This window comes from Somniosus microcephalus, chromosome 4 (genome assembly GCF_052327205.1).
Source record: "Somniosus microcephalus isolate GS21.2 chromosome 4, FLI_Smic_1.0, whole genome shotgun sequence".
NCBI classification, from domain to species: Eukaryota; Metazoa; Chordata; class Chondrichthyes; order Squaliformes; family Somniosidae; genus Somniosus; species Somniosus microcephalus.
Window position 1 is genome coordinate 333,708,406 of NC_140990.1, and position 25,684 is coordinate 333,734,089.

Genomic DNA, 25,684 nt, shown 5'->3' on the forward strand with positions numbered 1-25,684 from the left:
GTCAGTGGGAATCAGGGGGAAACTCTCCACTGGCTGGAGTCATACCTAGCTCAAATGAAGATGGTTGTGGTGGTTGAAGGTCAATCATCACAGCCCCAGGACATTGCTGCAGGAGTTCCTCAGGGCAGTGTCTTAGGCCCAACCATCTTCAGCTGCTTCATCAATGACCTTCCCTCCAACATAAGGTCAGAAATGGGTTTTTTTGCTGATGACTGCAGTGTTCAGCGCCATTCACAACTCTACAGATAATGAAGCAGTCCATGCCCGCATGCAACAAGACCTGGACGACGTTCAGGCTTGGGCTAAGTGGCAGGTAACATTCGCGTCACAGAAGTGCCAGGCAATGACTATCTCCAACAAGCGAGAGTCTAACCACCTCCCCTTGACATTCAATGGCATTACCATTGCCGAACCCCCCACTACAGGAAACTTTCGATTAACCGGCCCCTAAATAACCGGAAATGTTGGTTAACTGGCAAAATTCAGGAGTAGGTTCAGGTAACTTTTATTACTTGCCTTCCTCCATGTGTTGCTGTGCAAGGGTGTGGCTGCAGCTGTTGCTCAGCTACAGAGACGCTTGCAACTTGTGGCCATTATTCTGAACCTGCAACAGGGTTTGTTGCTTTATACGGAGCTCTCGGCTCCGTATCTTTTACTATAGCGTTCGGTTATCCGGAATTTTTGATGAACCGGCACCACGTCGGTCCCGTCCATGCCGGATAAAAGAGAGTTTCCTGTATCAACATCCTGGGGGGTCACCATTAACCAGAAACTTAACTGGACCAGCCACATAAATACTGTGGCAACAAGAGCAGGTCAGAGGCTAGGTATTCTGTGGCGAGTGTCTCACCTCCTGACTCCCCAAAGCCTTTCCACCATCTACAAGGCACAAGTAAGGAGTGTGATGGAATACTCTCCACTTGCCTGGATGAGTGCAGCTCCAGCAACACTCAAGAAGCTCGACACCATCCAGGACAAAGCAGCCCGCTTGATTGGCACCCCATCCACCACCTTAAACATTCACTCCCTCCACCACCGGCGTACCGTGGGTGCAGTGTGTACCATCTACAGGATGCACTGCAGCAACTCGCCAAGGCTTCTTCGGCAGCACCTCCCAAACCCACGACCCCTTCCACCTAGAAGGACAAGGGCAGCAGGCGCATGGGAACACCACCACCTCCAAGTTCCCCTCCAAGTCACACACCATCCTGACTTGGAACTATATCACCGTTCCTTCATCGTCGCTGGGTCAAAGTCCTGGAACTTCCTCCCCAACAGCACTGTGGGAGTAACTTCACCACACGGACTGCAGCGGTTCAAGAAGGCAGCTCACCACCACCTTCTCCAGGGCAACTAGAGATGGGCAATAAATGCTGGCGATGCCAGCGACGCCCTGATCCCATAAACAAATTTTTAATACACCTCATCTATAAGCATGAATGATTACGTAGCATCTTGCCCCATTTAACAAAACCTCTTGCCGCTTAGGAAGATTTCTACCTTTTCATCTACCTACTTCAATAACTTATGAAAAATTTGACGTTAAGTAATTTTTATTTGCTGAATGTCAAGCTGCGAGAAGCGAGTGGAATGTGTAAAAGGCCAGAGAAGTGAAGTTTCACTTCCGCAGGTGTTCAACCTTGAGGGTTTGGTGCTAGTGGGCGTTCAGACTAACACTACATTTTTTAAGTTGGACACAAAGGAATTAATAGTGTCAGTAACCCTTGTGGACTGTAATATATAGGATATCATGGCTCATCGGCGTATCCAGGGACAACATTAGGTTGCATGTTTAAGCCACATTGCCAGGACTTGAGCAACACTTCAGTGCAGTACTGAGGCTGTGTTGTATTGTCAGAGTTACTGTGTTTCAGATGAGATTTGAAAAGGATATGTCTGCCTTTTCAGGTGGACTTGAAAGATCCCGTTTTACAACGAAGAGCAGAGAGTTCTGATGTTTTAGCCAACATTTATCCCTCATTCAATACCACCTAACTGCCTATCGGGTCATTCATCTCACTGCTGTTTGTGGGATCTTCACTGGGGGCAAATTGGCTGCTACATTTGCCTATAAAAGTGTCTGCACTTCAAAAGTTACTCATTAGCTATGAAGTGCTTTGGAACATCTTGGAAGATTTGAAAGTGGTATATAAACACAAGTTTTTTTTGCTATCTGAGAATTTGAGCAAATATTCATATTTTTAGGTGTAATGTTAATACCCAGTGATGGTCTATATTTGTTTTTTCCCCTCTAGGTAGGAGCTGAAGAATCCAGCACTGGATTCTGGTTCAGTAATTTTGCAAGAACTGAGTGCCATTGCATGAATGCATAGGTGTTGCTAAAATTAACCTATGCTATAAAACTTATGTAACTTTAAATTAGATAGTGTGACACCATGTTTTCACTGTAGAATACAGCAATTTTAAAACTGATTTAAATGGCTGTAAAGGTTTAAGACATCTTCTGTTATCTCTTAATGTGTAGGCTGACACTTGCGTTCCACGACTCAATGAAGGTGATCAGGTTGTACTGATCAATGGTAGGGACATATCAGAGTACACGCACGACCAGGTTGTCATGTTCATCAAAGCCAGCTGCGAGATTCGCTCTGAAGAATTAATACTATTAGTTCGTCCCAATGGTAAGTATGGGTCTTCAAAAGTGATATTGATGCTTTGTAAATAGCAAAGTAACTATTATTCAAGCTCAAAAGCTTTTTTGTATCTAGCATGTGTAACTGAACTATCTAACCCAATTTCCTGATTTGTGGTATATTGCATTCCTTTTAAGTTCATTATACAATTGTGTGAACTTTTTTTGTCTTCTCAAGCTGTTTATGATGTTGTAGAAGAGAAGGCAGAAAGTGAACCTGATTTTCAGTACATTCCAGAGAAATCTCCTCTGGATGTGACCCACCAGGATGATGATGCCTTAAGAGAGTCAATGATACATTTACGAGATGGTCTGGAGACCGGAACTATTCTTGCACAGTTTGATGTGAGTATCTTATTATCTTGTATTTTTGTTAACAGCATGAAAGTGCATAATTTAATCAGAGTATACAGGAAACTTTTTTTTATCCGGGACCGACGTGGTGCCGGTTCATCAACAATTCCGGATAACCGAAAGCTATAGTAAAAGATACGGAGCTGAGAGCTCCGTATAAAGCAACAAACCCAAACCCTGTTGCTTAGCAACAGGTTCAGAACAATGGCCACAAGCTCCAAGCGTCTCTGTAGCTTAGCAACAGCTGCAGCCACACCCTTGCACAGCAACAGATTGAGGAAGGCAAGTAATGAAACTTACCTGAACCTACTCCTGAATTTTGCCGGTTAACCGAGATTTCCGGTTATTTAGGTGCCGGTAAATCGAAAGTTTCCTGTACATAAGTATCATTTTTCAGACATGCATTTACCTGTATAAATAATACAGCATTGAGCAAGTAACACGGTATTCACTAATCAAAATCTGACCACAATACTCATTATTATACAAGACCTATATGTTACTTTATAGGAGGTATGTACATCCAGCAAATGGGTGAAAAAAGGAACAGTTCCTTGGCTCCATGTCACAATTGCAGCTGAGTTACATCAGTGGCCAGTACCCGGAAAGAAAATAGTTATGTAGTGCCTTATCACTCAATTTCTTGTAGCATTTCTCCCAATTAATTACTTTTTTGGACTGTAATGACTGGTTTTTATGTAAACAAATGCAGCATCCATTCTGGAGCAACAATGTCCCAACTTAATCCATTTTTATGGTGGCATTGGCTGAAAGAGAAACACCAGGAGAATCTTCTGTTCTTCAAATTGTACCATGGGATCTTTAGCATCCACCTGAACAGGCAGACTGGACCATAATATCTCATCCAGAGGTCATCACTTCGGAAAATGCAGAACTTCAAGATGTTTGAAATGAGGGGAGGGGGACAAAAAAGGGGAGAATATTTTTTTTAAACTGGTTTAGAAAGCAATTTAAGGAGTATACACTGAACATTTCATTCACTGGGGAGTTGAATGAGATGAGCTCATTGCATTGAAACAGAGTTGAATTGGAATAAATGTTTACCAAAGCTATTGAAAACTAAATATACATGTTTGAGTCCAAATAAGCATTGTATTTTTGAAACAATGAAGCGGATTGTAATTTAAAGTTAGCATGTACAAATAGCTACTTGTATGATTAGTCAACAACTCCATTATCGCTGGATCATGATGGTAGAAGGCGAACTAGATGGACCTTGATCTTTTTTCGTCTAGCAATTCCTGTGTTCCTATGTCATCTTCGCTGAAGGTAAAACTGTTCTTTTTTTCCTCTTAGCAACTGTATAGAAAAAAGCCTGGTATGACAATGTCATGTGCCAAGTTACCTCTCAATATTTCCAAAAACAGATACAGAGACATCTCACCTTGTAAGTAAAGTTTGCTTTAATTTTCATTTTATGCCATCAGTGCAGCCGAGGAATTTATAATCAGCAAGATCTTACGACAGCGAAGCCTTTCTGTTTGGGAATTGTACCACAATCTGTGTTTATTTTGTAATCTCCAAGGAACACAAAGGACTTCTGTTCTGAATCATGTCTGTTAACCTCATCAAAAATCTTGCAGAATTTCTGATCCCAGCATGATTTACGTAAGGGACACTCATTCTCCCAAGTACAAGTGTTTCATGACGTACTTTGTGTGTTCTATTAACTAAAGTTACACTACCCCATTTGCAGTGTGAAATGTTATTAAATTTGAGTGAACAAAGCTGTTTTCCAGTATTTCGTTCTTGTTTGGGATTAGTATTTCGTAGCGCACACCTTAGTTTAGAAAAATTGGTCCATCTCTTACTTGTGATAGTTTCTGATTCTATAATTCAATGAATCTCACAGAATTTACAGCACAGAAACAGACAATTCGGCCCAACTGGTCTATCCTGGTGTTTATGCTCCACGTGAGCCTCCTCCCACCCTACTTCATCTAACGCTATCATAGAAACATAGAAGATAGGAGCAGGAGTAGGCCATTCGGCCCCTCGAGCCTGCTCCGCCATTCAATGAGATCATGGCTTATCATCCAAATTCAGTACCCTGTCCCTGCTTTCTCCCCATATCCCTTGATCCCTTTAGCCTTAAGAAATATATCTAACTCCTTCTTGAATATATTTAATGAATTGGCCTCAACTGCCTTCTGTGGTAGAGAATTCCACAGGTTCACCACACTCTGGGTGAAGAAATTCCTCATCTCTGTCCTAAATGGCTTACCCCTTATCCTTAGACTGTGACCCCCTGGTTCTGGACCCCCCCCCCCCCCCCCCCCAGGCCATTGGGAACATCCTTCCTGCATCTAGTCTGTCCAGTCCTGTTAGAATTTTATAAGTTTCAATGAGATCCCCCCTCATTCTTCTAAACTCCAGCAAGTACAAGCCCAATCGACCCAATCTCTCCTCCTACGTCATTCCTGCCATCCCAGGTATCAGTCTGGTGAATCTTCGCTGAACTCCTTCCATGGCAAGAACATCCTTCCTCAAAACGGTGACCAAAACTGCATATCCTTGTATTCCTTTCTCCCTTAGGTATTTACCTAGCTTCCCCTTAAATGCATCTATGCTATTTAGCTCAACTACTCGCTGTGGTAGCAAGTTCCGCATTCTAATCACTCTGGATAAAGAAGTTTCTCCTGAATCCCCTATTGGATTTATTAGTGACTATCTTATATTTATGGCCCCCAGTTCTGGTTTCTCCTAAGAGTGGAAATATCTTCGATACCTCTACCCTATAAAACCCTTTCATAATATTAAAGACGTCTATCAGGCCACCTCTCAGTCTTCTCTTTTCTAGAGAAAAGAACCTCGGCCTGTTCAGTCTTTCCTGATCGTTATAACCTCAGTTCTGGTATCATCAGTGTGAATTTTTTTTGCACCTTCTCCAATGCCTCTATATCCTTTTTGTAATGTAATATGGAGACCAGAACTGTGCACAGTACTCTGAAGTGTGATCTAACCAAGGTTTTATACAAGTTTAACACAACTTCTCTGCTTTTCAATTCTATTCCTCTACAAAAGAACCCCAGTGCATTGTTTGCAATGTTATGGCCTTGTTAACCAGGGTTGCTACTTTTAATTTGTGAATCTGTACCTCTAGATCCCTTTGCTCCTCTACCCCATTTAGACTTATTTTCCAAGGAGTATGTGACCTCCTTATTCCTCCTACCAAAATCCACCATCTTACACTTATCTATATTTGAATCAATTTGCCATTTACATGTCCATTCTGCAAATTTATTAATGCCATTTTGTCTTGCTCTTCTTCAGTATTAACTATACTCCCCAATTTAGTGGTGTTCAATTAAGAGCATGCATTGGAACAAAAAACTAACATAAATACTGATTGGAAATAAAAGTGCATTTTGCAAAATAACTGCAAAATACATACAATTTTAAAATTGAACTGAAACAAGTTAAGGTGCTATTCTGTTTTTCTAAGTTGAATGTAACTTCAGAAATTAAATATTACTGCTGTTTTAACCATGAAATATCTCCTAATCCATTAATGTTAAATGAAATGAATTGCAGGAATCCTATAGTGGACGTTAGAAAATATTGTGTTTAAACTGTAAAATGGCGAACGGTGGTCAAAAGTCTTCATACACATATTTATATGTCTTAAAGTAGTCGGGAACAGAGAGAATATACAATCCGTGCAGGAAAAAAAGAGTTTTTATTTGTTATTCTGAAAATTTACAGGATGAATTGCCTACGTGCTGAAGTGAAGTTGTATTTTGACATTGTGGTTCCTGTCTGTGGAATCATGCTACAGCACCTTGTGATTTTTTTCTCTCTCCTATGCATCCTCTTTCACTATCTCTTCCCCACCCAAAAACTGCTTGTATTCTAAATGTGAAAAGGTGCTAAAACTTGTGCATTCTCCACACAATTGTTCTTTAACCTGCTGTTTAAGTACTTGATATTCTGTTTCCAATATTCCTATCCACTGCTTTATAGTCACTTTAAGCTCTTTGATCTAGCCTGTCTTGTTGCTCCTATTATTTGGTCATGTCCACACTTTGTATAAATTTATTTCGCTGGTCCCTGACCAATTTTTTCCCCATTCATAAAGTTCCTTCAACTAGGCTTCCATTGATCTTTTTGTAGTAGAAAAACTTAATTCAGTCCCATGATCATAATTTTTCCGCTCCAGTGCAATATTAGAAACTGTTTGCCGCAGTGAAATTCATTGCAATGTGACTTGAAAGAAAAAACAGTGGAATTCTGTGGTGCAAAGTCATCATGTTCTGTGCAATATCGTGCACCTTTACATTGTAAATCAGTCTACATTGAGCATATTGCCTATTTGACCGTCAAGGATTGCAACTGCAGCAATCTTAATACCATAATGCTGTATTTTTGCCCATGAGTGATTGCATCCTGTAGCCTTAACATGACATCCTATCCTGTTGTAATGTGAAACCCTCTGGCCTGTGGCATAAGCATGTTGTATTTCCCAATCGCAATGTTGGATTCTTTTCCTGCATTAGGCGTAAATGTCCCATGATGTGAATTTACCAGCCTCCCTGTTCTTTTTGCAGATGATGCAACACGGGTTATTCTAAAGGGCACGGATGACTACATCAATGCAAATTATATAAATGTGAGTAGCACAAGTGTGCTTTTGAAATTGTATACCACATGATGTTCAGCCATGTGTGAAGAGACTATATGGAAAATGTATAAAGCCAATAAAGCAACCCATTTATAAATTATACATGATTTTAAAAACTTGACCATAAAGATCAAAAAAAGTCCTATGGTAGCCCACTGAGGAATATATCAGTATGTTGCAATTATCCACTTAGTGCTGCATGAATCATATAAAAGCTCTTGCTAAAGTTGTGACGCGAGTTTGAAATTCTGTGTCATTGCTGTTTTGTATCTGTAACGCCACTTTTGAAGTTCAGCATAGATACTGGATTAAATGTAAGAGATTTTGGACAGAGAGCAGGAGGAACTTTTTTATACTTAAAGGTTGCGAGGCTATGGAATGCACTACCAGAGTTGGTGATTGAAGCAGAGAACATCCACATCAGCATTTAAAAATAGGTTAGACAGATGGTTGAAGGAAAGGGGAATAAAGGAACATTCCCTTGTGGGAATGTACCTCGACTACCTGAACCATTTCCTATTTAAAGGCAGCCCATTGTTTGATTACAGTTTTGCCTGCCAATCTTTGATTCCAATTTATCCGGGCTAGATCCATTCTCAACCCACTGAAATTGGCCTTCCTCCAATTAAGTATTTTTATTCTAGATTGCTCCATGTCCTTTTCTATAGCATCATAAGGTTTAGATTAGCTGTGATCACTGTTCCCCTACTGACACTTGCTCCACTTGACCCACCTCATTCCCCAGAACCAGATCCAGCAATGCCTCCTTCCTCGATGGGCCGGAAACGTACTGATCAAGAAAGTTCTCCTGAACACACTTCAGAAATTCTTCCCCCTCTCTGCCCTTTACACTATTACTATCCCAGTCTATATTAGGATAGTTGAAGCCCCCATTATTACTACTCTATAGTTCTTGCTCCTCTCTATCCTTCCCACTAGTTGGCGGCCTATAGAATACACCTAGTAGTGTAATAGCACCTCTTTTCGTCCCAACTGTAACCTAATAGATTCTGTCCTTGACCCTTCCAGGACATCCTCTCCAGCACTGTAATATTCCTTTTAATCAATATTACTAGCCCACCTCCTTTCTTTCCTGAACACCTTATATCCAGGAATATTTAGTATCCAATCTTGCCCTTTTTTGAGCCAGGTCTCTGTTATCGCCACAACATCTCATTCCCATGTATCTATTTACACCTGCAGCTCACCAACCTTATTTACTACACTTTGTGCATTCACACACATGCACTGTAAATGTACCTTAGACCTTCTTGTATTCTCTTAGTCTGACCAAACTTAATACCGTACTATTTCTTACTCTAGTGCTATCTGTCTCTCCCAATTCTTTGTGCACCTTGTTTCTCCTTTCTTATGCTACATCCTGGAGCCCATCTGTAGGGGGTTTTGTTCCAGGGGCTTATTGTAGGTCAGCCAGTCATGTTTTCCTGAGCTGCCCTGCCCGCTGTGCGGTTGCGAATCGCTTTCCCCTTCCTGGTTCTGAGCTCAGGACTTATCGAGTGGTAGCAAGGACAAATAAACAGACCAGTGGATTGGTGCAAGGAAAACCAATGTTTATTAATTAGAAAAGCTAACACTACAAGAAAAACAGTATTATACAGAAGATAAAAGCAATCGCTATGGATGCAATACAGTTTTACACTTAACGGGAGAAGAAACGGACACAACGAGGGAAATTCTAAAATCACAATTTTGTAATACCCCTTTAACTCCCACCCTTACACCTAGCTAGGTTGTCTTGTGACGGCCAGAAAGATAATGCTCACCAGTGAAACAGATGAAAAGGCCTGGCCCTTGTGCCCCGCTGCTGCCGTCGAAATGTGCTTGCGATGCTTTATATAAGAACATAAGAAATAGGCGCAGGAGTAGGCCAATCGTCCCCTCGAGCCTGCTCCGCCATTCAATAAGATCATGGCTGATCTGATCCTAACCGCCAATCCACTATCACAGAACCATCTCCTGAATCTAACAGAATTAGACACACGAAATAGGAGCAGGATCAGGCTACACGGCCCCTGGGCCCGCTCCGCTACCCACAGGGCCATGACCGATCCGAACCGAGACTCCTGTCCAAATTCCTGCCCGTAACCCTTAATTCCCTTTACTTCTAGGAAACTGTCTTTCTGTTTTAAATTTATGTAATGATGTAGCTTCTACAGCTTTTTGGGGCAGCATATTCCATGGACCTACCACCCTCTGAGTGAAGTAGTTCCTCCTCATCTCAGTTTTGAAAGAGCAGCCCCTTATTCTAAGACTATGCCCCCTAGTTCTAGTTTCACCCATCATCGGGAACATCTTCCCCGCATCCACCCGATCAAGCCCCTTCACAATCTTATATGTTTCAATAAGATCGCCTCTCATTCTTCTGAACTCCAATGAGTAGAGTCCCAATCTACTCAACCTCTCCTCATATGTCCATCCCCTCATCCCCGGGATTAACCGAGTGAACCTTCTTTGTACTGACTCGAGAGCAAGTATGTCCTTAAGTATGGACACCAAAACTGTACGCAGTATTCCAGGTGCGGTCTCACCAATACCTTGTACAACTGAAGCAATACCTCCCTATTTTTATATTCTATCCCCCTAGCAATGAAAGCCAACATTCCATTGGCCTTCTTAATCACTTGCTGCACCTGCATACTAACCTTTTGAGTTTCGTGCACCAGGACCCCCAGATCCCTTTGCACTTCAGTACTTTCCAGCTTCTTGCCATTAAGATAATAACTTGCTCTACGATTTTTCCTGCCAAAGTGCATAACCTCACACTTTCCAGTATTGTATTCCATCTGCCAAATCTCTGCCCACTTACTTAGCCTGTCGATGTCCCCTTGCAGGTTTTTTATGTCCTCCTCACTCACTACTTTCCCTCCCATCTTAGTAGCATCTGCAAACTTTGATATGTTACACTCGGTCCCCTCCTCCAAATCGTTAATATAGATTGTAAAGAGTTGGGGACCCAGCACTGACCCCTGCGGAACACCACTAGTTACTGATTGCCAGTCTGAGAATGAACCATTTATCCCAACTCTCTGCCTTCTGTTAGATAGCCAATCCTCTATCCATGCCAGAATATTACCCCCAATCCTGTGATTTTTTTTTATCTTAAGCAATAATCTTTTGTGTGGCACCTTGTCAAATGCCTTTTGGAAGTCTAAATACACTACGTCCACTGGTTCCCCTTTATCCACCCTATACGTTACTTCCTCAAAGAACTCCAGCAAATTTGTCAAACATGACTTCCCCTTCATAAAACCATGCTGACTTTGTCCTATTAAATTATGATTATCCAAATGTCCTGTTACTGTCTCCTTAATAATGGACTCCAAAATTTTACCTACCACAGATGTTAGGCTAACCGGTCTATAGCTTCCAGCCTTCTGTCTACTGCCCTTTTTAAATAAGCGTGTTACATTAGCAGTTTTCCAGTCTGCCGGGACCTTTGCCGAGTCCAGGGAGTTTTGGAAAATTATTACCAATGCATCCACAATCCCTACCGCCACTTCCCTCCAAGACCCTAGGATGTAAGCCACCAGGTCCAGGTGATTTATCCGCCTTGAGTCCCATTATTTTACCGAGTACCACTTCCTTAGTGATTTTGATCGTGTTTAGCTCCTCCCCCCCCTTTAGCCCCCTGTTTGTCCAGTGTTGGGATATTCATAGTGTCTTCTACTGTAAAGACTGATTGTAAAATATTCATTCAGTGTTTTTGCCATCTCCATATTTCCCACCATTAATTTCCCGGTCTCATCCTCTAAGGGACCAACATTTACTTTAGCCACCCTTTTTCTTTTTATATAACTATAAAAACTCTTACTATCTGTTTTTATATTTTTTGCTAATTTACTTTCATAATCTATCTTCCCTTTCTTAATCAATCTTTTTGTTATTTTTTGCTGTCTTTTAAAGTTTTCCCAATCCTCTATCCTCCCACTAGATTTGGCTACCTTTATATGCCCTTGTTTTTAGTCGAATACTATCCTTAATTTCTTTTTACTTAGCCACGGATGGCTGTCTTTTCTTTTACACCCTTTTCTTCTCAGTGGAATATATATTTTTTGGAAGTTGTAAAATAACTCCTTAAATGTACACCACTGATCATGTATCGTCTTACCCTTTAATCTATTTTCCCAATCCACTCCACTCAATTCCGCTCTCATACCTTCATAGTCTCCTTTTATTCAAGCTTAGCACGCTTGTTTGAGATCCAACCTTCTCGCCCTCTAATTGAATATGGAATTCAACCATGTTATGGTCACTCATTCCAAGGGGATCCTTTACTAGGACATTTTTAATTAATCCCGTCTCGTTACACAGGACCAGATCTAAGGTTGCTTGCCCCCTGGTCGGTTCAGTTACATACTGCTCAAGAAACCCATCCCTAATACACTCAATGAACTCATCCTCAAGGCTGCCCTACCCAATTTGATTTGTCCAATTAATATGATAGTTAAAATCCCCCATAATTATTGATGTTCCCTTATTACAAGCCTCAACTATTTCCTGATTGATACTCCGTCCAACAGAGTTGCAACTGTTCGGAGGCCTATAGACTACGCCCACTAGTGTTTTTTTCCCCTTTTTATTCCTTACCTCCACCCAAACTGTTTCATTATCCTGATCTTTTGACCCAATATCATTTCTCTGTATTACAGTGATTCCTTCCTTTATTAACATAGCCACCCCACCTCCCCTTCCTTCCTGCCTGTCCTTCCTGATCGTTAAATAACCTGGTATGTTTAATTCCCAGGCATTGTCACCCTGCAGCCATGTTTCTGTAATGGCCACAAGATCATACCCATATGTAGTTATTTGTGCCATTAACTCGTCTATTTTGTTATGAATGCTACGTGCATTCAGATAGAGAACTTTCAAAGATGTTTTGTGACACTTAGTTCCTGCTTTTGCCCTTTTTATTACTTTACCTTTTACTCCATACCTTCTGCCCCTTCCTGACATGCTCTGGTTTTTAATTTCCCCACTGCTACCTAAGTCTATGACCTTCTCTGTTGTCATTTTTATTATTTGCTCTCTAGGAACCTCCCCCCCACTAGTTAGTTTAAAGCCCTCTCTACAGCCCTAGTTATATGATCCGCCAGGACTCTAGTCCCAGCACTGGCCAAGTGAAGCCCGTCCCAACGGAACAGCTCCCTCCTGCCCCAGTACTGGTGCCAGTGTCCCAGGAAGCAAAACCCATTTCTCCCACACCAATCTTTGAGCCACGCATTTAACTCTCTAATTTTATTTGTCCTAGCCAAATTCGCTCGTGGCTCAGGTAATAATCCCCTTGTGGTTCTGCTTTTTAATTTGGCCCCTAGCTGCTCAAACTCCCTCAGCAGAACCTCCTTCCTTGTCCTATCTATGTTGTTGGTACCAACATGGACCACGACAACTGGATCCTCCCCCTCCCACTCCAACTTTCTCTCCAGTCCAGAGGAGATGTCCTTAACCCTGGCACCGGGCAGGCAACACAGCCTTCGGGACTCTCGCTCTCGGCTGCAAAGAACTCTATCTATCCCCCTAACAATACTATCCCCTACCACTACAACATTTCTTTTAACTCCCCCCACTTGAATGGCCCACTGCTCCACGGTGCTGTGGCCAGGTTGCTCATCCTCCCTGCAGTCCCTGCTCCTGTCCCCACAGGGAGTAAGAGCCTCGAACCTGTTGGACAAGTGCAAGGGCTGCGGCTCCTCCAACACTACCTCCTGGATCCCTGTACCTGCCTCACTTCTAATCACACCATCCTGACCCTGGCCACGGACTACATCTGAATTAATTAATCTAATTGGTGTGACTACCTCGTGATACACAGAGTCCAGGTAACTCTCCCCCTCCCTGATGTGTCTCAGTGTTTGAAGCTCGGACTCCAGCTCTTCAACACGGAGCCGGAGTTCCTCGAGCAGCCAACACTTACTGCAAATGCGATCACCGTGAGCATCAATGGTATTCACCAGCTCCCACATATTGCAGCAGCAGCACATCGCCTGATCTCCCATTCTATGTAATTAATTGAATTTATTAATATTATTCTTAAATACCCTCTGCCCCGATTCTAGATGGTGAATATCACAGCTTAGAAACTATAAACCAAAGAGATTTAAGCTTAAAAGGGAGAAATACTTACCAACCAATCACTTGCCCGCTTTCTGGTGACGTCACACTTGGATTACTTTTTACCTCTCTCCTTCCAGACTGGAGACTGGTAAACCTTACCTGGTCTCTGGGGACTTTTATACCCCGCTCTGCCGCTCAGGTTTCCCGCCGACGCTGTGAGGCCTTACCTGGTCTCTGGGGACTTTTATACCCCGCTCTGCCACTCAGGTTTCCCGCCGACGCTGTGAGGCCTTACCTGGTCTCTGGGGACTTTTATACCCCGCTCTGCCGCTCAGGTTTCCCGCCGACGCTGTGAGGCCTTACCTGGTCTCTGGGGACTTTTATACCCCGCTCTGCCGCTCAGGTTTCCCGCCGACGCTGTGAGGCCTTACCTGGTCTCTGGGGACTTTTATACCCCGCTCTGCCGCTCAGGTTTCCCGCCGACGCTGTGAGGCCTTACCTGGTCTCTGGGGACTTTTATACCCCGCTCTGCCACTCAGGTTTCCCGCCGACGCTGTGAGGCCTTACCTGGTCTCTGGGGACTTTTATACCCCGCTCTGCCGCTCAGGTTTCCCGCCGACGCTGTGAGGCCTTACCTGGTCTCTGGGGACTTTTATACCCCGCTCTGCCGCTCAGGTTTCCCGCCGACGCTGTGAGGCCTTACCTGGTCTCTGGGGACTTTTATACCCTGCTCTGCTGCTCAGGTTTCCCGCCGACGCTGTGAGGCCTTACCTGGTCTCTGGGACTTTTATACCCCGCTCTGCCGCTCAGGTTTCCCGCCGACGCTGTGAGACCTTACCTGGTCTCTGGGACTTTTATACCCCGCTCTGCCGCTCAGGTTTCCTGCCGACGCTGTGAGGCCTTACCTGGTCTCTGGGACTTTTATACCCCGCTCTGCCGCTCAGGTTTCCTGCCGACGCTGTGAGGCCTTACCTGGTCTCTGGGGACTTTTATACCCCGCTCTGCCGCTCAGGTTTCCCGCCGACGCTGTGAGGCCTTACCTGGTCTCTGGGGACTTTTATACCCCGCTCTGCCGCTCAGGTTTCCTGCCGACGCTGTGAGGCCTTACCTGGTCTCTGGGGACTTTTATACCCCGCTCTGCCGCTCAGGTTTCCCGCCGACGCTGTGAGGCCTTACCTGGTCTCTGGGGACTTTTATACCCTGCTCTGCTGCTCAGGTTTCCCGCCGACGCTTTCTAGATGGTTTTCCTTCTTGGTTGCTAGCAGACAAACAGGACACTGGGCCGAGGCGAAGAGAGAGAGAGAGAGAGGTGCTGGGCCGCCCCAGTTATATCCTCTCGGCAATGGGTCATTATCGCGCCTCATCAGTCCGTTCCATTGTCCGATTTGGGCTCGAAAACGTAAGACAAGAGGACCTTGATTTTGGCCCATTTACGTTGATGGCACCGATCAGTACCACAACTGCCTTTCCATTGTTTTCTGAATGTCCTTAATTGTTCTGAATGTTCCTCAAGCAACTGGGACTATCTCCGCCCGAACTTAGATTGTGTCGGCAAACAATTGATAACCTGCCTCAGGGTGTGAATACAACTGAGCTTGCCTCACTGCATTGTTCAAATTAAACATGCAGTCTGTGAAGCTATCAGAAAATCCATATGGATGCCGCAGGCCCCTTTGGCCATGTGTCTGACCGCAGCCATTTTGAGAGGCCCTGGATTTTTAAAACACAGTCACTCCAAGGTTTCTTTAATAACTCCAATTAATCTTCGGGGGGGGGGGAACATATGAAATTTTGCGAATCCCTTCACATCCCCCTGTCAAATTAGGTTTAAACCCTCCCCGCAGCACTAGCAACCACTCCCCCCCCAAGCGAGGACATTGGTCCCGGCTCTGTTGTAAATGGACTTGGAGGTTTAGGATGAACAGAAAAGATTACTTTTTTTAGGCACTCACATGGGAAGGCTTGAGCAACATGCTGTCCCAAACCAAGAGAACCTAAGCAAAATCATTGACTTCAATATAAATGAAATGGAAGTCCTAGAGAGCCTAAAAGGCCCAAAACAAATAGGTCCCCAGGGATACATGGTATTTAATGCAGAGACTAGGGAGGAAGAAATTTGTGTAGCATTGGTTATCAGGGAGTCACTGGACACTGGTGAGGGATGAGTAGATTGGAAACAGATTAGATTCAAACTAGTAAACCGTAAATTTAGGACTGATAATAGGAAATGAATCTTAACACGAAAAGCGATTAACATGTGGAATAGATTTCTAGGAAGAGTGGTGGAGGCGAAAACTCTGGAATCTTTTAAACAAATGATTGTTGAAATGGGCATGTCTTTCCAATCTCTCTGGGTAGATAAACCAAGATGGTTGGCTCATTTCGTCCATAACTATCTTGTGATCCTTCAGATTTTTGCACCTTGGAGTATATTAAGAGTTCATTCAGACAGAATTGGGAAAATGCAGATCGCTTTTGTCGAATCAGTCTTGTCTATGCGCATGATAGTTTGGGCTAAAGCTTGAAGAAATAGCCATCTAAATGTTGAAAACAGATTTTTAACGTATTAGTACTTTCTCCAAGTACGTCTTAATTCAATTCTGAATTAAATAATTTAGTAATGATCAGATTTTTAAAGTAGCAAAATATTATTTAATAGATTGATATCCATTTGATATGCCATGGAGTCCTATCTCAGAGCTTTGCATATATGAACATTAAATGACAGTTCTAAATTGGGGTTCTTACTGTTTCCATTCTTGGTGTTGTGGCTTCATAAACCCGTCCCTTGCTCCAAAGGTTGTTTTTGAATTTTGCCTCAATGGTGTATTCTGAAAGTTTTCAATAGATTGGCTCTGCCTTTTCAATAGCCATTCTTCCATGACATCGAAAAGTCATTTCACACTCTGTGGGACCATACCTGGAGGATAGTTAGACACAGGAGATCTAGTCCCAATAACCACCTCATTTGTATATCAACACACTGGAACTTACAATGGTTTGTAGATTAAAATTATAGGTGCTGTTCTTGCATGACTTTCTACCTTGAAGCTTGGTTTGGAATTCTACAATCCTTTGATGGGCAGTACCAAATTTCATGAATTTGCAAACTGGAACTAATAATATTTCTGGCTCCCTCATATTAAACTTTGCAAATTTGTCCCTAGTGTCCATTAAATGACTGTGTAATAGCAATACAGGTAGACTACCCTTTATCCGGACTTCCGAAAACCGAAACCCTCTAAAAACCGAAGGTTTTTTCGTTCAGCGTAAGTCGTGCGTACGAACGAAAAAACCTTCGGTTTTTAGAAGGTTCCGGTTTCGGAAGTTCGGATAAAGGGTAAGTCGTGCGCACGACCCCCCGCCGACCCCGACAACCGCCGACTCCCCCGCAGACCCCGACAACCGCCAGCCCCGACAACCGCCGACCCCCCCGCGGACCCCGCCGGCCCCGACAACCGCCGACCCCGCCAGCCCCGACAACCGCCGACCCCCCCCGCGGGCGCCGACAACCGCCGACCCCGCCAGCCCCGACCCCCCCGCGGACCCCGCCGGCCCCGACAACCGCCGACCCTGCCAGCCCCGACAACCGCCGACCCCCCCGCGGACCCCGCCGGCCCCGACCCCCGCCGACCCCGACTGACTTACGCTGAGCGTCAGCGTAAGTCGTGCGCACGACCCCCCGCGGACCCCCGCCGACCCACCTTCCGAAATCCGAAATTCTCCTTTATCCGAAACTCGGCTGGTCCCGAGGTTTTCGGATAAAGGATAGTCTACCTGTAATAAAAACAGAAAATGCTGGAAATACTCAGCCGGTCAGGCAGTATCTGTGGAGAGAGAAGCAGAGGTAACGTTTAGTCAGAACAGTGTAATACCAAGTGCTTTGCATATGCTAAAGCAGAGATTAGATTAAGCAGCCACAGAACAGAATTAATTATATTTAGGAAGCTGTCCAAATTTACATGACTTAGAAGTTACACATGGAAGTTATCGGTTTTACATTTTTGAATCTTGAATTGACAGATTTGAGCTCTAGGTCCATAAAATCACAAAGTGAAGCTATCTTAGTAAGCAAGGAGTCATAGACTAGAAAAGTTCAAAGATTATAGTCTGCTGTAAAAATAAATAAATAAATAAATTTAAAAAAAAATTCCTGTTTAATTTTACAGATGGAAATCCCTTCTTCCAGCATAATAAATCGGTACATTGCTTGTCAGGGGCCTTTGCCCAACACGTGTCCAGATTTTTGGCAGATGACTTGGGAGCAAGGATCCTCTCTAGTTGTCATGCTGACGACCCAAGTGGAGAGAGGCAGGGTAAGTAAAATGCACGAGGATTGTTTTTGCACTAAATGAAAGATGTAATTTGCGTGGTCCTGTATAATCATCTTATAAATATTTTGATATTTTTTTCAAAAGATTAATTTTGCCTCGGTGGATTAGAAGGATATGTTGATAGGGCGAGAAGGTAAGGTGGGAGGCGGCTTGTGTGGGGCATAAACATCAGCATAGGCTTGTTGGGCCGAATGGCCTGTTTCTGAGCTGTGAAATTCTATATAATTTAGTTCTGATAAATGTTGATTATTTTCAGTGCTGCACAATTTAATTTGTGGGTGTTGAGGGAATTCTAATTAGATTTGCTGGACCATATCAGGACAATAGATTTTAATTTCTGTGCATAATTAATGTCCATGATTAACTACCTTTGTCCATGCAATTTTGATAGGAGTCTTCGATTTCATTTGATCTAAATGTTTACAATTCCAAAACGTATGGTCTGTGTGCTGTGATGTAAATTGCCAGTGCAAATTTATTACTATTTTATTTAAATGCATCAGTGTACCAGTAGTTTATTTGCAGCTGTTGTCACTGGTGACTTCCAATTGATACCACATAACGAGGGCTCAAATTTCATCGTGTTCTACTGCTCCCAGCAAATCAAAATAGAATATGATCGATAATAGTACTACTTCTGGCGATATTCACGTAATAATACTTGGATTGGGGGAAGAAAGAGACAAAATCATTTTTACTTGGGTTCCTGTAGGTGGAATATTGGACTTTGGATATGGTTACTGTTTTTTAATCACTTGCCAGTTTAACTTTTAGCCTCACTGACCTTTGATCAATCTTTTAAATCTGTTACTGTTTCCCCAAACTGAATTTAAAGAGGAGCATAATTATGGTGCTTCTGTCCAGGTAAAGCAACTTTAAAAGCAGAAATAACAACAGAACATGCTGGAAATACTCAGCAGGCCAGGCAGCATCCGTGGAGAGAGAAACAGAGTTAACGGGGGCACGGTGGCATCGTGTTTAGCACTGTTGCCTCACCGCGCCAGGGACCCGGGTTCAAATCCGGCCTCGGGCGACTGTCTGTGTGGAGTTTGCACATTCTCCCTGTGTCTGCGTGGGTTTCCTCCGGGTGCTCCGGTTTCCTCCCACAGTCCAAAGATGTGCAGGTTAGGTTGATTTGGCTATGATAAATTGACCCTTAGTGTTAGGGGATTAAATACGTGGGGTTACGGGGATAGGGTGGGATATGTGTCGGTGCAGGCTCGATGGGCCGAAATGGCCTCTATCTGCACTGTAGATTCTGATTCTGTGAACGTTTCAGGTTTCTCTCTCCACGGATGCTGCCTGGCCTGCTGAGTATTTCCAGCATTTTCTGTTGTTTCAGATTTCCAGCGTCTGCAGTATTTTGCCATTATAACTTTAAAAGCAGCTTTTGCATAATGTCTTCAACCCAAAGTAACTTCCTTTCATTGAGCAGCCCATGTGAAATAGCCCTTTTGGTGACTTAGTTGAAGGATCTGGTTCATGCCTGAAAAGCTACCTGTAGATGTTGAAGACTTCATGAATTAAGCAGCCTTTAGATTTACTTCCTGGCCTTCACCAGTTCACTGCTTACATACTTGGGTTCCTGTAGGTGGAATATTGGACTTTGGATATGGTTACTGTGTTTTTTAATCACTTGCCAGTTTAACTTTTAGCCTCACTGACCTTGGATCAATGTTTCCACGGATGCTGCCTGGCCTGCTGAGTATTTCCAGCATGTTCTGTTGTTATTTCTGCTTTTAAAGTTGCTTTACCTGGACAGAAGCATCCGGGAAGGCGTCGAACACCTCGAGCCTCTTCGCCGGGAGCAAGCGGAAGCCAAGTGCAGGCAGCGCAAGCACCCCACCCACCCGCCCCTTCAACCACTGTCTGCCCCACCCTGTGACAGAGACTGTAGGTCCCGCATTGGACTCATCAGTCACATGCAAACTCATTTTTAATGTGGAAGCAAGTCATCCTCGGTTCCGAGGGACTGCCTAAAACAAACTAAACAAAGCTTACATACCAGAACTAGACTCTGTCTGTTCCTTCCTAGTTCATCCACTTTACCTGGAAGAAGTAAGCCCGGCTTTAGTAGTGCCTGTTCACACAGATCATAATGTTCCTTTCGCTGAGTATTTAACAGACATGAGCCAGTTTGACACTTTTTCCGATGGGTATGATTTGGAGGATTTTATTGAAATGAATTGAACTTTAATGCTACGAGGGATCATTGAGTCATCTGCAATTGGAAAAAATATAGCCTCCAATTTCTAGATTATATACATGAACATGTTTTGGCTCCAAATTGAGTCAACATGCAATAGAAAATCGAACAAGAATGGCTATTCCATTTAAATTCTTAAAATTATCTCAACCTCCACATTTTTTCCAGTTACACAATAGATTGTCTCGGGAAAATTAACCATGTTATTAACTTGCTGGGGCAACATTAAAGTTTGTTCTGTCTTCACTACTTGTTTTATAGTACACCCTTTATAATATGGGAGTCCCTTGATATCTGCTTATTGTTTATTTTCCCCGTTTACCTTGTCCATGCCTTTGTTTAATGAATCTCCCTGTAATGTGTTCATTTCAGTATGTTTTTAGGTAAATGCATACCATAAACCTTTTAGTTTTGTGATGGCATTAGGATGTCTCTATACTGTATTTAAACATGCAGTTAGTTTTTTAATGCTTTCTGAAAACTTCTCTACTTTGGTGCCCTCTGTAGGGAGTACTGAAAAGTTTTTAAAGGTAGTATAGTGCTGACTTGCAGTATGGTTAGCGATTGTATACTTTCGTGTATGGGGTTCCTAACTAGGGCAGGAGGTGCCAATTTATACAGTAAGTTAAATTTGAAAGCAGTTTTCTCCTTTTATTTAAAGAATTAAATTGTATTTACATGATTTAACTTTCTCTACTTAGGTCAAGTGTCACCAGTATTGGCCTGAGCCTGCTGAAAATACATCATACGGGAATTTCGAGATTGGTTGTCATTCAGAAGAGGGGAACCCTGCGTACGTCTTCAGAGAGTTGACTTTAACTAATTTAGAGGTAAGATGACTGTGTTGAGAAAGGTAACTGGGAATGCTCTTGCCTGTGTGATCTACAAACATACCTGGTGCGCTTCCCTCTCCAGCACCTGGCTATGCAGGCCTGTGTTATTTATAATATATGTTGCCCAGCTCTTTGAGTACTGCTGGCAGAATGTTTGCTAATAGTGCCATTGGGAATATAACTGCTGCAAAACCAGAGCATGCCCGGCAGTAATTATTGACTCTTAAACTTGTCTAAACATATTTTATCTGCCTCAGTGTTTCTGGTATGGATGAAGTATCTTAATTGCAAACATGTGGGTCTTCTGAGGTCGACCATAATGACATGGTTGGTTGTAGTCGAGTAGGCAGAAACTGTAAAACGTATTTAAAAAAAAAAAAAAAAGCTTTCTTTTGTTGTAAGGTACCGAATCACAGAACAGGATTTTACTTCACTGGTGTCAGTTGGAATACAGAACAACTCATGTAGGAAGTACTTATGAGCCATGCTAATTGTCTTCCATACTAATCTTAAATATTATTTAAATCCAGGGATTTTCAGTGAGTTTATCCATTGATTAGCTGAGCCATATGGACCAGGAAAGCCCTAGGTTCAATCCATGTTCTATGCTGTTAGCTGATCTTGGCGAGGAACTGCAACCAATTGATTTTTTTCTTCCGGGCACTACAATTGACCTCAGCGTCACTCGGTTAGAGGGGGCAAACTAACCATGGTTCCCACTTCTGATTGCTATCTAACAACCTCTGATGGAAGTCCAGATATGTGGAAGTTCATTGAGGAGAGGATCAGACTCTGATGCCTCTCCCCTTGATTAAACGGGGACATTGGAGGGTCACCAGCGCCTGTGGAACTGTACTCCAACAAGGAGCCGGCACCTTTGACAGGAGAGAAAATTAGCATGAAAAGGTTTTTTTATTTTATTTTCTTGCCTCAACTATGCAGAAATCTTTGTTCATGCAGTGTCTGGCATGTTTCGTGGATTGATATTAAGCAATTTTTAAACATCACAAATGTCCACTGTAAGAAAAGCCTAGTTATTAGCTGCATCACTTTCCAGGCATTGTTCAAGTGTTTCTCTAGTAAAATTCTATTTCAACATCTAACTGCAGGACTTACGAAGCTTTAGTGTGATGAATAGGGTGTTGCCTATCTTTGTGTAATTAGATTTGTAATATATGTGTCAACGTTTTAAAGAAACCCTTCGGGGAGGTTTTGGCAAAGGGCTTTTTGTCGTACAGGCTTTGAAGCTTCCCCCCCCCCCCCCCCCCCCTTTCAGCAGACTGTACTTTGTGATGTAAATCTGTAATTCACACCTTTCTTTGTTACAATACAAAGAAAAAGCACAAGTGCTAAAAATCCAAATTAAAAACAGGAATGCAGTGCATTTCAGATGTTGGCCGACTTTCTCGACATTTAATGTTTTTATTTCTGTACTTTGCTGTGTTAGTATACCCTTTGCCATTTTTGTATAATGCAGCTAAGGGTAGTGGCCAGGACAACCCTTTTTTCCCCCACCCAGTCTTTCTGGTAGTCGCCTTTAATGAATTTAGCAGGTTTACCTTCCGGTTACACCAGCCTGTGTGATGCCTGTGCATTGGAAACCAGGGGTGCTAGCATGGGCCTTGCAATATAAAAAAAAATGTAGTTAAAATGTGTTGTCCAGACCCCTCCCTTCTCCCCTTCCCCTTCTAAACAAAACTTACATTAAGCCTTGCAGTTGGTCTCTTTTTTTTTCCCCTCAATTTAATGTTTGGTTAATAATTAGGATCTAGAGCTGTAATCTGTGCTCATCATTAAAAGTTGAGAGAATCAATTTGTATATTTAGGGGGCATAGTCTAAAAAATTAGAGCCAGACCCTTCAGGCGTGAAATTAGGAAACACTTCTACACACACAGGGTGTTAGAAGTTTGGAACTCTCTTCCGCAAACGACAATTGATGCTAGATCAATTAATTTTAAATCTGAGATTGATAGCTTTCTGATAAGTAAAGGTATTAAGGGATATGAGCCAAAGGCGGGTATATGGAAGTAGGTCGCAGATCAGCCATGGTCTCATTGAATGGCGGAGCAGGCTAGAGGGGCTGAATGGCCTACTCCTGTTCCTATATACTGTGAGGCAGCTGTTAGCCACAAGGCATCAAGAATAGACTATCACCCCCATTGGTCTGTCAGTGGTTCTCCTTGCACTTTTTTCTATCCTGCTACAAGCATCCTAAAATTTAACAAAATAGTAAACCAAACTAAAGTATCTCCAAATGCAGGTTTCTTCTTTTAAAACGTCCTTTGCGCACCACACTTTGCCTTTCATTTTACCAGGCTGATAGTAGACACACAGCCAATTGGTAAGGATCCACTGAGTAGGGAGGAACCCTGCAGGCGACTCCACTCCCGTTCTATTGGCAGCATTGTCTGCATTCAAGGAGGCCATTGGATGAAATCTGCCTCTGAAATGTTGATCCAAATACTGGTTCAACTGTAGATGGTGCCTTTTTTCTTCTTACAATCTAATTTTGATTTGTTTCATTCAATAAATGACGTGCAAGATACTCTGCTCCATCTGAAATGTCTCTGTAATGCATTTCCAGACCCCAGCTGCGTTACTGTGATTCTGTTGGGGAATGCTTGCAGCAGTAAGGCATAATGCAGGTTGACTCTTCCTCACATTTTCTCTCAGATGAACTGGGGATGCTCTCCTCTGCAATCCTGGAGTGCAAATATCTGAGACTGGATTCAAAGTCAAGTCAAGTCTCCTGATTGAGATTTGAGTGGTACAAAAGCTTTTAAACTACCAAATGCACTTTGAGTGAGATTATAATATATCTATCTGGCCTAGATCATGAGCGCCAAACCCACAATCTTTAAACTTGAGGCAAGTTGATGCAGATTGAATCAACTGGCAGCCATTTGCAATCGTCATCAACCTGCTCCTACACAAGTTTTATTTTGAGAAGATGAACTTGAAGAAACTACAAGCATACCTGGTTTGTGAGTTAGTGAAATGTAATCTTTTGCAACTTCACAGAAAAATGAGAGTCGTCCACTCACCCAGATCCAATATATTGCATGGCCTGACCATGGTGTTCCTGATGATTCGAGCGATTTCCTGAAGTTTGTGTTGCTTGTTCGAGAAACACGAGTTGGCAAAGATGAACCAGTTGTTGTACACTGCAGGTAAATGTTGTTTAGCTGTTTACAAACTAATCCAAAGAACAGTACGTAGTGATAAACCTGACTGAGTAGTTAGATCCAGACTGAGAAATTGGGTCCCTGCTAGAGGAGAAACTTCATACATTTTTTTTTTTTAATCCGATTTGTTAGTCATTTTCTACAGTTTGTAATTTTTAAATGTAGGTTGCTTAAAATTGTATGATAAATGAGGACCTGCTGCAGATTTTATTTGAATATCTATTTATGTTCCAACTTTATGAAAGTTCCCTTGAGTGTCTACTTTTTTTTTTTTAATTGATTTAAATGCCTAGTTTAGCTCTGGAAAATGCTCATTATAATCCATTATTATATATCATGTTGGTTACAAGGCAATAAGTTTATCCAAGTTTTATACATGAAGAATAATTATTAAGAAGCTATTGCATCGTATTTACAGCACAGAAACAGGAGGATTCCCACCTTTGGTCACCAGTCTGTACTGAGATAGCTGATCTGGGCCAGAACAATTCTTGGCTAGCAATGGGGGGAATCCTCACCCAGTGACTGCAGCTGGAAAATAGGCCTGTGTGCAAGTGTCAGGCGAGGTCAGGATCAAATAAGGCTGTGATGACAGCCAATTCAACAATGGAGGACAACACTCTTCATGTATGGGCTTATACAGTGGTCACTTCAAAGTACTTAGCAGTGCTGATCACCTATAGAATCGTACCATGGCATGAGATGGCACTATCAGGTGAGATGATGGGGGCGGGGTGGGAAACTGAAGTGGGCAAAATCACAGTTGTGGTGGGGTACAAGGGAGAGGTTTACAATATCAGATTTGGTAGTAACACTGGAAAGTCGCTATTATGAAGTGAGACTTATTTGATGTTTATTATTGGCATGGTCCACTATTGTTGGATTGAAGGCAGCTTTCCATCCAAAAAAATATATTTGAAACAACAGAACTTGTTTGGCCTGCATCCCAAGAAGGGAATGACCCGGTTGTAGGTGGCACATCCATACCAATAGTCTTCCACACAGCTGCTATATGTCTAAATGAGGCCATAGTTCCAGTTCTAAATGTTGGCTGTGGAAATTAGAAATTCATGGTTTCCCTCTGACCGCATACCACATGGGACCCTACTGGAGAAGATCAAGGAATGAGGGGGAGGGTACCAAATTGGATTTAAAAACTGGTTCGAAGCAAGGAAACAGTAGGAGTTAAGGGCAGCTCCTCAGTGATTGGAAGCAGTGTCCCGCAGAGTTCTGTTCTGGAGCCAGTTTTGTTCACTTCGTTCATCAATGATTTGGATATAGGGCTAGAGTGTTGTTCAAAATTTGCAGACAATACAAAAATACAAGGAAACTTTCTGATATCCAGCACTGACGGGACCGAGCTGGTGCCGTAACATCAAAAGTGCCGGACATACCAGAGTTAAT

General features: G+C 42.8%; 1 protein-coding gene across 5 annotated transcripts in view; it reads left to right on the top strand.

Moving 5' to 3' along the window:
- ptpn4a (protein tyrosine phosphatase non-receptor type 4a) overlaps positions 1-25,684 on the top strand; it is a 264,046-nt gene that overhangs the window by 226,062 nt on the left and 12,300 nt on the right. For all 5 annotated transcript variants that reach the window (XM_085986873.1, XM_085986872.1, XM_085986874.1 and 2 more), the window contains 7 exons: positions 2,486-2,642; positions 2,832-2,998; positions 4,325-4,415; positions 7,576-7,637; positions 17,891-18,037; positions 20,963-21,091; positions 24,117-24,265. In XM_085986873.1, coding sequence (XP_085842999.1) covers positions 2,486-2,642; positions 2,832-2,998; positions 4,325-4,415; positions 7,576-7,637; positions 17,891-18,037; positions 20,963-21,091; positions 24,117-24,265 — 902 coding nt within the window. The remainder of the gene's footprint in view (positions 1-2,485; positions 2,643-2,831; positions 2,999-4,324; positions 4,416-7,575; positions 7,638-17,890; positions 18,038-20,962; positions 21,092-24,116; positions 24,266-25,684) is intronic.